General features: G+C 39.4%; 1 protein-coding gene across 1 annotated transcript in view; it reads left to right on the forward strand.

The window, feature by feature from the left end:
• The window catches only part of abr (ABR activator of RhoGEF and GTPase), a 192534-nt gene that overhangs the window by 117411 nt on the left and 61312 nt on the right, over positions 1-13811 (forward strand). Inside the window, exons 8-11 of the mRNA XM_034683606.1 lie at positions 5075-5127; positions 7589-7729; positions 8798-8919; positions 12843-13011. Of these exons, the coding sequence (XP_034539497.1) occupies positions 5075-5127; positions 7589-7729; positions 8798-8919; positions 12843-13011 (485 nt within the window). The remainder of the gene's footprint in view (positions 1-5074; positions 5128-7588; positions 7730-8797; positions 8920-12842; positions 13012-13811) is intronic.

The following is a 13811-nucleotide window of genomic DNA, read 5'->3' on the forward strand; positions in this document are numbered from 1 at the left end:
CTGGCGGAAGTATCGTATTACAACCAGGCACCGGTACAAACGGTTAATATTGTATTTTTAAGATGAGATAATATTTGCATTAACTCTTCGATTTTTTTAGAAATTAGTGAATATCCAAGTATTCGAAAATCATGACCCATCTCAATTTTTTCATAGATTTCTGTCAACATTGACAAATCAGTGCACCCAGGTGTAGTTTGAAAACGTAGTCAGCACTGTCTGCAGCACATGTAGGAGAGCGCCGTAGCTGAAAATAACATTTTTACCTTACAATAATCTAAACATACTCCGTAATAAATTGATGCTTTTAAGAAAGCAGACCTCTGAGTACCCAGACACTGTCACATCAGAACATTATTCTGCACAGGAAGCAGTTTTTGTTTCAAGCATATCAGCCAACATATCAGTCATATGGGGGGAATCACACCAACATTTTCTGCTGTTGTGTCAGTCTCAAAAATCCCACAACAGTCTGGTTCTCAAATATAATTGTAAAGCAGCATGACACTGGCTTCATATTCCCTCAACAATCAGTGTTTGTCAGCACCCCGGGCAGCTCCTTTCATTACTGTTTGTATTACGGTTCCTTAATTACCTGGCGAGGTAATCAAGGGATTCCTCGGCTGAATTCTAAAAGTGCAGCTTTCTCCTTCTTCTCCCTCCTTATTTCTCTTGTCATGCTGTCTTCCTACTTGCCTCTCCTTTTCATATCCATCCATCCTTTTTGTTTCTATATGATTAAACTGGAACTCAGCCAAATTAAGTGACGTAAGCTTAGGTGTATTTTCTACAAGGCTTCATAAGTCAATTTGTCAGGCTTGTTTATAATAAAGTAAAGCCCACTGTTTCGTCTGCCCTCTCTGCTCTGATGAATGGATGCATATAGCAACACAAGTGCTAAATCGAGCAAGCATCTGACATCCTTTTTTAAATGCAAATTGGGACTCTTGCTCCACACAGCCATTCCCCCTCTCTTTTCCTTTATCCCTATTTGCCACTTTCTTATTAATCATTTTGCCTCTTTTGTTTTTCACCCTCCGTCACTCTCCTTCTGTCCTCCTCTTCCTCTCCGTCACACCTCATGCCTGGTGGTGGAAGCTGATGTCTTGCCAAACACTGAAAGCAGGCGGTCCTCGTGTCCTATCTGTAGACCCGTGAAGTATTTGTGTTTGATGTGCATGTTCAAAGACTTTGCCCACATGGTCCATTCCCCTAGTTAGCAAAGATGAACTACATGTCCGTCAGCCAAGTTGTCAAGGCGTCCTTGAGAACAGGACCAATCAGAGGCACCTCTCTGTGGCAGGTCATCGACTTCCAATAATCGCCTCTCTCTCTGTGTCTGATCTTCTCTCTTCACATGTCTTCTTGTTGGTCCTGACTCTTGACAGACCTTGAACTCTACTTCTCTGCCGAGATTCTGTTCCTGTCTGTAAAATGCACTTAGTAGGACTTTTCAAAAACATACAGCAGCATGCATTTATGATGCACTAGAGCTGTAATGGCACATTAATGTCCTTCTTACTTATTTTGTATTGACCTAACATCTCACTGGCTGCAAAACAAGTTTACCTACGGGTACAAATAAAGTAACCTGAACCTTACTATCATACTAATACTATCTTTGACTTGATTCAGTAAATGACAACATATAATGACCTGATTATTCATATTTAACAGTATATAATGTGTGGAAGAAAAAGCAGACACTACAACAAAGAGAAAGGGGGAATAAAGTTTAAGGTTTTATCTCTGAACGTTCTCTATAGTTTCAAAACATTAAGGGATCAATCTCTGAACACGACAGCTATCATCTGAAGCCAAGAGATGAGAGCAAGTGATGAGACTATCGCGGCAAAGACTTCCTTTTCTACGTGCAGGTCATTGTTTGAGGTCAAACTAGCACTTTGAGACTTGAGAATGAAGGTAGGGTTGAAAGACTGCACCCACAACATGATCATTGTCCTCACCCCTGTGCAGGTGTCTCTTTTTAAAGATGGATGAAGACCTAAATAGTTATCCGATGATAGGCAAGAACGTATGAACTGAATATGCTAGCTTGACCATCTTTGTCAGTTTGATTGTGGTATTATTGTATGTTGTCCTCCATTTCTGATGTCTCTCTGACTTTATGCCTTACTTTATATACTGATGCCATGGCTGTGCTTAGTTTGCTTCCTTTTTCAGTCAGCCCGCTTCCTGATTAGCTATCATTTCCCTCTCAACCATAGACTGTATAAAATATGGACGTACTATCAGTGACATCACCCATCTGTTGCTGAAGAGCTGTTTTGAGTTCAATCGTCGGCCATATTGCTGCTGTGGAGCCTAGTGATGTAAAGAGGCGGAGTTTGAGCCTCCTAGCCAACAGCTACAGTGTTTCTGCAGTTAGCTGTGCCTCTCATTGGAAGACTTGTAATCTCAATATCTTCGAAATTGACGCATTAGAAAAAAATTCACCCCCCTCACAGTGTGAACCGATCAAGAAATGAGCTATTCAGACTACACTCGTCTTTTGTACCAGACTGTAAACATGTTTTTTTCTGCTGTAAAGATCGGTTTTTTCCCATTCATGTGTATGTGACTTCCGATACTTCTGGAGCCAGCCTCAAGCAGATCCTCGATGAACTGCAGCTTTTAGCACTTCAGCATTGGACTCATAATTTTAGACCGGAGGTCGCTGCTTGCTCTCAACATACCTCACAGCAGAGGAAAGGATCTGGCAAGATAATCTTCAAAATGAACAAAAAATCAGTACTTGTCTTACTTCTGTTGGAGGGGGGGGATCAGGCCAATAATTACTGCAATCACTACAATCGCTACAATTAATGTCACTCTGCAGTCAGGCATTGAGGAAACACGTGAGATATGTCAATACACAGTTGGGAGAGGCTATTGTAAGCCTTCAGTTACCAATTAGCTAAAAGTAGCCCTGCTCTGAAGTACAGTCTCACTATACAGCTAGCATGGCTGCAGCTTGGCCTAGCGGTCTAGGAGTGTGCTCCATGTGCAAAGGCTGTAGTCCTTGTCACAGCAGTCGCTGGTTCAAGGACAGGCCACGACACGCTGCATGTCTTCGCCCGCTCTCTGCTCCCCACATTTCCTGTCTCTCTTCCTTTCTAATAAAGACAAAAGAAGAGTTGTTTCAGTATTTCACACCAGCAGCACAAAGTAGGACACAAACAATCAATACAGTCGATGTCCTCCTGAATCAGATAACCTGCTGTCACCTCGTGTTCTAAAATGTTCTGCACTTACGTCTGATACCTGAATTGTACCCAAGCTAACCTACAGTCACCTCCCACAAAGTGCCTGTACCTGAGGTGAATACAAACCTGCTCATACATATAATGAGAGGTGCTCACGGTGCTGGGAGTGAGAGCAGGTCCTCTTGTTAATCCTCCAGGAGGCAGCAGTACTGGTCCAATGAACCACGACTACTGGTGGGCTCACTGTATTAATGACCAGAGGGTGGAATAACTTCAAAGAGCATCAGCAAGGCCCTCTAGAAGATTCTCTTTGGTCTTATACTGTAGCTCTATGTGTGTTTCTCTGTATGTACATATACTGTATAAGAGTGTGTGGGGACGAGTGTGTAGGGTTGAATATAACGAGCCCTATCAGACCATCGGAGCTTGTTCCCTGTAGGATTCTTTCATTTCTTTTGGATGAAGGAGGGGAAAAAAAGACTACCCTTTAAATTGAGAAAACAGGAGATGGACAACACGTCTCTACTACCTTACAGTTGTTCAGTGGTCTAAACAGATAAGTGTAACATTGAAAAGGAGGTGAAATGCTGTTGGACCTCTCAGTGGGAGCGGAGCAACGTCCTGCCCTGCATACAGAACACACATCATCCCTTCCTTCTGCTTCACTCGGCTAAGTTTTCTCCCCTTCTATTTAAAAATCAGCTGCTTTAAGTCTTCACTATAATAAATGCAGATTAGCTTGATCACAGGGTGGAAAATTGTCAGCTGGTTTTCAGATTTTTATACCCTTGTGGGTCTGCTTTGTTTTCATTACATACCCTTAAGTTTTGTTTTTTTATGAGTGCATGAGCAGAGCAGCACTATTCTACATTTTTCTCTTTCAAGCTTCATGACACTGGTGGCGTTATTATTCTGAGACCTTGAGACGTTTCTGGCATTTCATTACTTGACAGCAGGAGCTTGAGCCTGACAGAAGAACCATGTCTCCTACTCCCTCTTCTTCTTCTTCTTCTTTTTATAAATCTATATGTGTGTTTGCGTCTGATTCGTCACACCCCAGGGGACCTCACATCTGCCACCTCGTCTGCTGCCCATCTCCCACTGTATAATCCTTTTCTTCATTTTATTTCTGTCTTTCCCGTCGTCCTGTAAGTGGGAGTTTCTCACCTAGAGCTGTCATGTATGTCAGACCTGCTGCTGTTCACACCAACTCAGCAGTGAAGCAGTCCCACGGGGAAAGCAGCCAAGTTTGATGGTGGAGGCTTAAGTTGTGATTCAGAGATAGGAAAGGTGGCATTTGGACACATATAGGTGTTTTATATTCTTTTTATAGATACGTGCTTGTTTATATTTGTGTTTGTGTGTTGAATAGAGAGTCCAGTGTTAGGGCTGGCTTTAGTTTACCCAGCAGCAGCCTAAATATGCAGAGGAAGCAAACAGTGTCAGGTCCAATAGGAGGCTGCGGCAGAAACCTGAGGTGGGCTGCATGTTAAGCAGCTCGTCTTTGGACTTTTCAGCTTGAAAATGCCTGTCAATACCTTCATTGTGCTGGAGCAAACTGCTGTTCTCCTTCACCCTCAATTAATAGAGCAACACATACACTCGCACATTGTTTAAAACTGCACTAATATATTGATCCCTTCTTGGAGGTCAAATCCCCGGATCAGTCGATGTTATATTTTGTTTTCATTAAACTGAATGTTAAATATCATATCATCAGTCACACATTAGGTGCTGTGTTCAACTCAGTGTGAGCTAATTGTGGGAGTGTTTGTCCTTGTTTGCACAGTGGAAATGTGACCTCCTCTGCACAACAGTCGTGTGTTGAAGCAACGTTGACTCACACCTCTTCTCTTCTCTCCTTACAGCTCTCCTTTACAAGCCCATCGACCGTGTTACCAGAAGCACCCTGGTCTTGCATGTGAGTAACCATCCTGTACTTCCCAGATTTAAAGCATCCCTGCAGCCAAAAACTGCGTGCGTGAGTGCGTGCGTGCGTGCGTGCGTGTCTGTGTGTGTACCCCCCTTGTCACATGACAGATGTCTATGAGATGTAAGATTGTTTATGTCTGTTACATTTAAATTACTTTACAGCCAGAAATAAGGCAGACATTGAGTGATGCAGTATTGCATCCTCTCTCCCTTCCCATGAATTCTCCTACTACCCCACTGACTCATCTTGTGACCCTTTGGAGGCCACAACCCACACTTTGGGAGTCATTTGTCAAAACTTGTGAACTTTCAATACTGGGGTGTAAATTTGCTCCACCTTAGACTGCTTAGCCACATTCATCGGCTACATTAATGCTTAAGTATTAACGATTGAATGACCTCTTATAAAATAGTTCATATTAAAGCTCTTTACTCTTTACTTTGGAATACTTTAAGCTAAAAACAATTCATTTTCGATTCTGCACACTTTGAAATGTGTTCTGATTTTAAACAATTATAAAATCCAAAAGTAAGATTAGTGTGAAGATAAGTGACAAAATAATTGTAATTACTGTTTCCACTCAGTTTTTGAGAGGTTTGGCTCCCCCTGTGGACTATACAGTCTTTGCTGACCTTGTCCTCTACATGCGAAAGTTGTGTTTTTCAACAAAAAAAATAATTTAATCCTGCCATATTTTTATACTGTAATGTATCGTGTAACAATATGTTTTGCAATGGTAAATGTCAAAGGCTGTTTGACTTATTCTGGCACAGACCTTCCTTCAGTGGTTTCTGATATTAAAAATAGCTCTCTAGAAATAATTAATCTTCTTGCTGATGGTTTTGATAGCTTTAGTAGCTCAGAGAGAAGCATTCATATTGATTTCAGGATAGCTTCAGTCTACCAGCTCCTCACAGGAGCTTTTAATGCACACTCAAATAAAATTGTACCAAAGGGTTCTAGCTTTTTTCTCAACAAATCCACACATTAGAGTTAAGAAGCAGCAATTAACCGATTTTACTACTAACCATGCATTACAACATCAAAGTTATTGAACTGTAAAGGTGTGCTACTCTGCTTGTTTCTGTTCTCACTCTCAAAAAGGGGTTCAAAAAGTTGGCTAGGTAATCTCAGACCACATATAGATTGATCTAGATTATTGAAATCATTCGAAAAAATCTGAAAATACTTAATTCTTAAAGGATCATTGCAGACAGAGGTCCTGCAGCTTTACTACATTTGTTTTGTTTTCAAAAGGAATACGTCGCAAGTATGTAGATTCTGTTAAACTCCAAAGAGACAGATACTTTGTTTTTATCATTAATATGATTTTTTTCTCAGTTATGTCTGAAAGGCAGCAACAGTTTATGTCAAAAAGCTAACTAGACCATTTTTCAAATATGTTTCTAATCCAAAAATGGAGAGACAGGCTTTTATTTTATTTTATTATTATGTTGTGAAGTATTACTTGATTACTGTGTTAGTTCTTCCTTAAAGGCAACAATAAATAACAAATCAATTGACCATTATGTTCATGTGATTTTGTACTGTAGTATGTGACAATCATGAAACTATGACTATTCCTCAGACTGCTGTTGGATCCCTACCTGAGATTAAACTCAAGATATCCCCCTACTTATTTTTCTTTTGGTCATCCACTCCACAAATGCACAGAGACTAAACCAGATTTTTTTGACAGGTTTCTCCCCGGCTAGATACATGTTCATGTTTGGTTGACTATAATTGAGATGAAACTGCCAATCAGGCAAGCAGAGACGCCTGGATGTGTGTATCTGCCTTCCAGGAAAGTGTTGAATTGACTACGTTTGCATAAAGCCGTCAGATCAACAACATACACACTACATTCCTGGTATCGTGCCTGTTTTCCACAAAGGTTATGTTCCTGTCATTCATGCAAATGAACAGGTTGGGAAAAATTTAGTTTTGCGTTTCTTTTTTGGAAGAAGACAGACAACTGCTCTGTAGTCAGCTGTCCTGCTCATCAGCCTGCTGTTCTGATGAGAGCTGCTCCAATAAAAACAAGGAAATTAGATTTTCAGAGATTACTTACGCATTCGACAAGAGGGATGCCTGGATGTGTTGTGCAATTATGTTTGAATAAGAATACCGAATTGAATGTTCTCTTCATGCCTCAATGGATTTTTGTAAGAGAGTGAGAATGCATTGCTAACAATAAACAGAATAAAGCATAAATAACTTGAAGGTCTGACTGCAAGATGTTTGGAGACTTCAACAAAGGGAGATTGTGCTTGATTCAGAACAAGCTTCTGGCCCATCCAAAATCAAAATCTGTGCTAAAATGTTTCCAATAGACAGCTCATACTTTCTCTAATGGATATAATCCTGAAATATGTTGCCACTTTGAAGTAAAGTTAACTGCTGTACAGAGATGTCTGTGTAACCATGTGTGTTTGTGTGTGCACCACAGGATTTGCTGAAACACACTCCCAAGGATCATCCAGACTTCCCCCTCCTGCAGGATGCTTTGAGGATATCTCAGAACTTTCTCTCCTCCATCAATGAGGAGATTGACCCTCGCAGGACAGCTGTCACAACACCCAAGGGAGAGGTATGTGTGATTCTGTTTTTATGCAAATGAATTCTCTAAGTATGAATGACAGTTTGAGTTAGAAAGGGATCTCCAAATAACCTACAAATATGTAAAGCCAACATGCTGAACATACTTCCTATAAAGAAGGACATTATATTCAGCTGGTCACTGGAAAAACAGAAGCCTTATATCTCGATCATTTTATTTAAATGCTGACTGGAAGCCAGTGTAGCTATTTCCATGTTGCTTATTTTGATCATTCTTCCTGGGCCCTGTTGAAACCTTTGCAGTCCTAGTGTAAAAAAAGGTACCATTTATAATCTTATGGATGTAGTGACTAATTTCTGAACCCCCTTATAACAAAGCAGAAATGATTTCCCTTTCTTCTTTTTGTTGTTGTTTCCTGCATACAACCGAAACAATAGTACTGTGTTTTGCATACAGTCACTTGCGAACTTGGAAAAATGAGAAAAGAAAAAACAACCAACAATATACACACATCCAAATACAATCACTTTTACAAAATAGTTTGGACTTTGGCTGAGTGACTCATTTGCAAAGATTGAAAGAGGTTCACCACTCTGAGAGACTGTCTGAGCAAATAGTTAAAATAGTTTTGTGTAGAAATGGTTTAAAATTTGAAGATTTCATCATCTATCAGACACAACTCTGCAGTGGAAGTCACAGCATGGGCTCAAAATCAGTTCCAAAATTCAAAACTGTCTTCTCTTGTCTTGTGGCTGCATCCACAAATGCAAGGTAAAACTGTTACATGCACAAATGTATTAATATATAAACATGATACAGAAACACCATTACTCATAGGGGCTAATATTTTGCAAACACTAAACTTCCCTTTTTAATCAACATTATACACATTGTTAAGGGAATTGAGATTGTGCAAGCATACAAAGTCAGAATAAAATATATATATATACTAAAAAGAAAGTGAAGGAACAGTAAATGAGCACTTTGCTATCAGTAATTTAACATAGATGCTGATGTGCCAAATTGTTTGACCTAAGTGGTATTGATGTTTTTGAAATGTGGAAATACAACATGAGCTGACATGAGGTATTCTTTCAGGCCCGCCAGCTGGTGAAAGATGGCTTCCTGGTGGAGGTGTCAGAAAGCTCCAGGAAGCTACGGCACGTCTTCCTCTTCACTGATCTGCTGCTCTGTGCCAAGATGAAGAAAACTGCTGTGGGGTGAGGAGTCCGCTTTACTATTTCATCCTCATATGGAGTATCAAATAAGTGGTGTTACCATTGACTGCATAGAACACATCTCCACCTCCTCCTGTGTACAAAAATGAAGTCAAGATTCCACCCAGGATGGGGCTGACATATTGCACTGGTGACCCTATTTTAAGTCACGGACTACGCAGTAGAGATGGGCTAGTGGAGCCTCTGTATACATGCCCCGCCCCTCCTGCTAATCAAAGTACACATTTAAGTTAACATTAAAACAGCACAAATCCCTCGGGTTGGTACTGACCACAGTTTTACAGCTTCTTGTATCTGTTAGAAGCTGAAACTCCCAGTCTTGCAAAGTTCAATGACTCATGTGTCAGTGATCATTATGTTTCTTTATAGTCCTCCTCCGCTCTGCTTGCCCATGCCCACAGAGCCACAGGAGCCATATTTATCATCAGAGATGCTAGTCATTGACCTATACACTTTCTCATGTCATCAAACAACTTAACTCATCAGAAAATGAATACTTGGACATTAATCAGCATGATGGGAATGAACTATAATGACAGAAAACATGTCTGAGAAAAAGATGGCAGGCTTTAAGACCTTTACTGCAGCCATTCAGCAAGGGGGTTCCCAATGTTTTGTCCTCAGTTTTTGGGGAGCTGTCTCGCTGTCCATCTTTTTTATACAGTCGATGGCCGTTGCTCTCAATTGGTGGTTCAGTACCAAGAACTAGGATATGGAGCCATTTTCAGTGTATACCTGGGAATAATTGTGGCAAGAAGTCTTTGTTGTGCCTTTATTTTGAAGGATGTGTGTATCTTATGATGCAGTATGCGTTCAGCAGTTTGGTATTGTAATCACACTCTAGCACAGCAGATTACATTAATGCATCTTAATGCTGCAAATTTCAGAAGTTTGTGTCACACATGTTATCAAAGAGGTGGTTGGACTATAGATTTAGCACACAGCCTTGTAAATGTCTTTATTTTGAAGGTATACTCTAGTACAGGGGTTCCCAAAGTGTGGGTCGGGACCCCCTGGGGGTCGCGAGACACAAATGGGGGGTTGTGAGATGTCTTCAAGAATGTTTTTATGTTTAAGTTATCTAAAAAAAAATCTTATTATTATTTATTTTTGTTTATTTATCTTGTTTTCTCATGTTTATCTTCCTTTTTGTTTGTACTGCTAATCGTATTATTTATTTCTTATTATAATAATTTTTGTATTACTTTTTTTCTTCTCTTTGTTGGTTTTGTATTACTCATTTATAATTTAGTAACTTGTGGTGAACAAAGAAATACTGAAAAAATGCAAAAAAAAAATTGAATGACAAAAGTTATCTAAATATAGTAAATTTTACCCATTATAGTAAAAAATATCAACAGAAATAGTAGCTTAACTTGAAATAAAAACTTGAAAATAGAAAATGTAATGAGTTTTCTACCTTTCTTTTTGCCAGATGACTCCTAAGTTTAGGGTTAGTGAACAGTTAATTATCAAAAGCATCAGTAGCAGCAGGTTAACTCATAAAGGCACAAGAAACACAGACAGTCTCATATAGTTAGGGTCATTTTCTGCAGACCAGCTAAATGAAGCCACATTAAATCACTTCAAGGGACAGTCGGGGTCGCGAGTCTTTGGCACCTATATTTTGGGGGTCAAGGGCCGAAAAGTTTGGGAACCCCTGCTCTTGTAGGATTGTGTTTCTATCTGCCTGTCATTCATTTTGACTTAAACATGTCAACCTCTTCTATAGAAAAACGAAGAATGACACTTAACAAAGATCTCCTCTCTCTATTTCTGAAAAGCTCTCTGAAGTCTTTCTAACAAAGAGAACGCTATCAGGCACAGTGCCTCTGGTATCTGGAGAGAAGCAGATATTTATAGAGTGTTGATGAAGGTGTTATTCAGAATAACGTGTGAGCACAACTCATTGATCGTGAGTTCCAGGAAGCAGTCTGCTTGTAATGCTGTGACACATGTCTATTCATTAAGTGTCACTCTTAAAGGATTGCCTGTCGCTTGCTTAGTCAGCATGGTGGCCGCTGTTAGCCTTATTGGATCTAATTTTGCTCGACATTCACCGCCTGTTTGTGCCATTTGCAGCCACCTCTCACTTGTTGGAACACAAAGCGTTACCATAACTACCGGACCTGTAAATCAGACTGTTAAGGTCTGAGGTGTTATCTCAAAATGCCGCCTGCAGGACAAACACACACACACATCGATACACGCATGCACGCTCAGTTAGAGGAAGGCAGCCATCCAGAAACTCAATCACCTTGAGTTAAGTCACTGAGGATGTGTTCCTCTGATTATCTCACCTCTATCATATTGGCTCTGTCATATTTAAATTGACTCTACTGCCACATGTTCCACTTTCTGAACACATATTTAATCCTTTCTGTATCTATACTTGTACTCCTACTGTCTATAAATTCAAGGAGATTTTGAATGATGATAAAGATCTAGCTGCGCCCCAACCTTTTATTTGTGTGTGCAATATGTGCAAGGGTGTGTTCAAGTGAAACCAGATCAGCTGTAAGCAGAATACTCTACACATACAATGAACGGCTTGACTGTATAACAAAGAGATTTCCCAAAAGGCCGGGGGGCATACAGTAACAAAGGCTGTGATAATGGAGGGAGAGCAGGAGCGTTTTGAGGCGTGGGAGTGGCTTCGAGAAGGCAAAATGAATATAAAGAAAATATAGATCATGTTTCTTCCCCTGCTGGTTATTAACCTTTTAAATAGCAGTCAAAACGACATAAGTGTGTACTAAGTTTTACTGTCCAATTTGATATGCAGAATACACTTCAGTTTCATCAGCATTTATGATATTGAAAAATGTACTCACAAACCAGAACACTTCAAGACAATCCACTGACAGTTAAATCAAGACCACTATTGTGTCACATTATAGTTTTGTTCCTTTACGTAATATGACCCTTTACGCATACAACACATCACTGTATGGCCTCAGAAATGGACAATAATCCATATTAAACTCTGCACACTCTCTAATGAAGAATCTAGCTCCTGCATATTCAAATATTATTTCCAGTTTGGATTAATACTAATTAGCAATATGAGGATGAAGTTGAGTATGTGGCACCAGGAATGCAAATAAAAGCCTCATTAGTGACGATGAAGATCAGTCTCCTTGGCCCTGGAGGATGTAGTGCTCTGCTGGGCATTCATCATTATCTTTAGTAGGCAGAGTATTATGCCTAACTTTGAACTGTTTAGATCTGAGGTCAAACTAGCACACTTATGATTTAACATATTCATGAATATGACCTTAAACTGAAGGGCTTTCAATAAGCCAGTATGTGTGAAAGTGTAACTTTATCATAAAGATCAGTGGTCTTTACAGTGTGAACTTTACACTACAAATGAAACCTCATTTTAACTAAATCAGGGCAGAGACACATACATTAGGACATACATTTTATTTTATTTTATTTTTTTGATTTATTAATTCAACCACCCTGCACTGATATCTTGTCTTGCCCTTTTTGTCTTGTCTTTGTTTTTTTTGTGTAACAACATTTACCTCTTGTGTTGTTATATTATATTGTGTGTGCACTTTAAAGGAGTTGCTCTCCCAAATCTCATTAGTACTATGTACAATGACAATAAAGGCTTCAATTCAATTCAATTCAATTTCTAAGCTTCCTTTAATTATAGAAGTGTATGTTATTGATATTTAATGAAAACAATTATCTGGATAAAACTGAACTTATTTTAGATTAATGTTCCAATGTTACTGCCTTTATTCTTTAGATTGTTGTAGCTTTATGTGTCCCTAAATGATTTGATGACCTTAAAAAAGAGGTAGAATTTGTAATAAATGTGTATTTGTAACCTTGATTTTTAACCTTCTTCCTCCTCATCCTCCAATCTCCTCCCTGCCTTTCATCTGCAGTCGTCATCAGCAGTATGAGTGCAAGTGGTACATCCCTCTGGCAGACCTGACCTTCCAGACCCTGGACGAATCCGACTCTTGTCCCAGCATCCAAGTTCTGCCTGAGCATGAGATCGAGGAGATGAAGATCAAGATCTCAGTCCTAAAGAGCGAGATACAGAAAGAGAGGGTAATCCTGTCCGTTTTATTCCAGTGTATTTCTATTCCTTAGAAAAGCAGGCTGTGTCGCTCTGTCGATTGATTGATATCTTTATTTCAAACGTGAAGATAAAATAAAAGAAGATAAATGACTAAACAAGAAAAGCAATAAAAACAGTGAACCTAAAAGCAATATCATCTACAGTATTCAACACAGCAAACAGAACATGTTTGAAAAGAAGTAGAATCAAGATACCTCATCTACCTTTTAGAGACTATCCCAAATCAGTGTCTACAGCAGAGATAAATGAATAATTAAATTAATACATTCAACCATCCACAATATTCTGATGGATTATATGATTTTTTTTAAACATAAGCTCTGATTAATTTAGAAAACATTGACAAAACTACTGAGCAGTGTTGAAACACTACTTGGATGGAAGCCACTAAATCGTTGTTTTGCCGTTATACCTGAGGGGTTGCTGCTTGGTGACTTTATTCAAGCTAAAGCTAAATAAGAAGTAGTGACAACTAGAACCTGAATGGATTATGGCATACTGATTGAAGTGATGTTGAGCCAGATATGGGCTAACATCAATAGTTTTGTATGGAAACAAAGCTGGGTCGAGCTGCCTCGTATCTTCCGGGGTGAGGTTTGAATTCGAAATGAGTTTGGAGGATGTTTGGTCAGGGTCGTCTGTCATTAAGAGCAGGAGATTTTAATGATGCAACCTGATAGCTACAGCAGAGCCTGACATCATTGCTTCAATTAATTATCAAAACAAATCCGACTCAATTGTTATTTTGCAATGCAGCGCACACAACAGC

This window comes from Notolabrus celidotus, chromosome 5 (assembly GCF_009762535.1).
Source record: "Notolabrus celidotus isolate fNotCel1 chromosome 5, fNotCel1.pri, whole genome shotgun sequence".
Taxonomy (NCBI): Eukaryota; Metazoa; Chordata; class Actinopteri; order Labriformes; family Labridae; genus Notolabrus; species Notolabrus celidotus.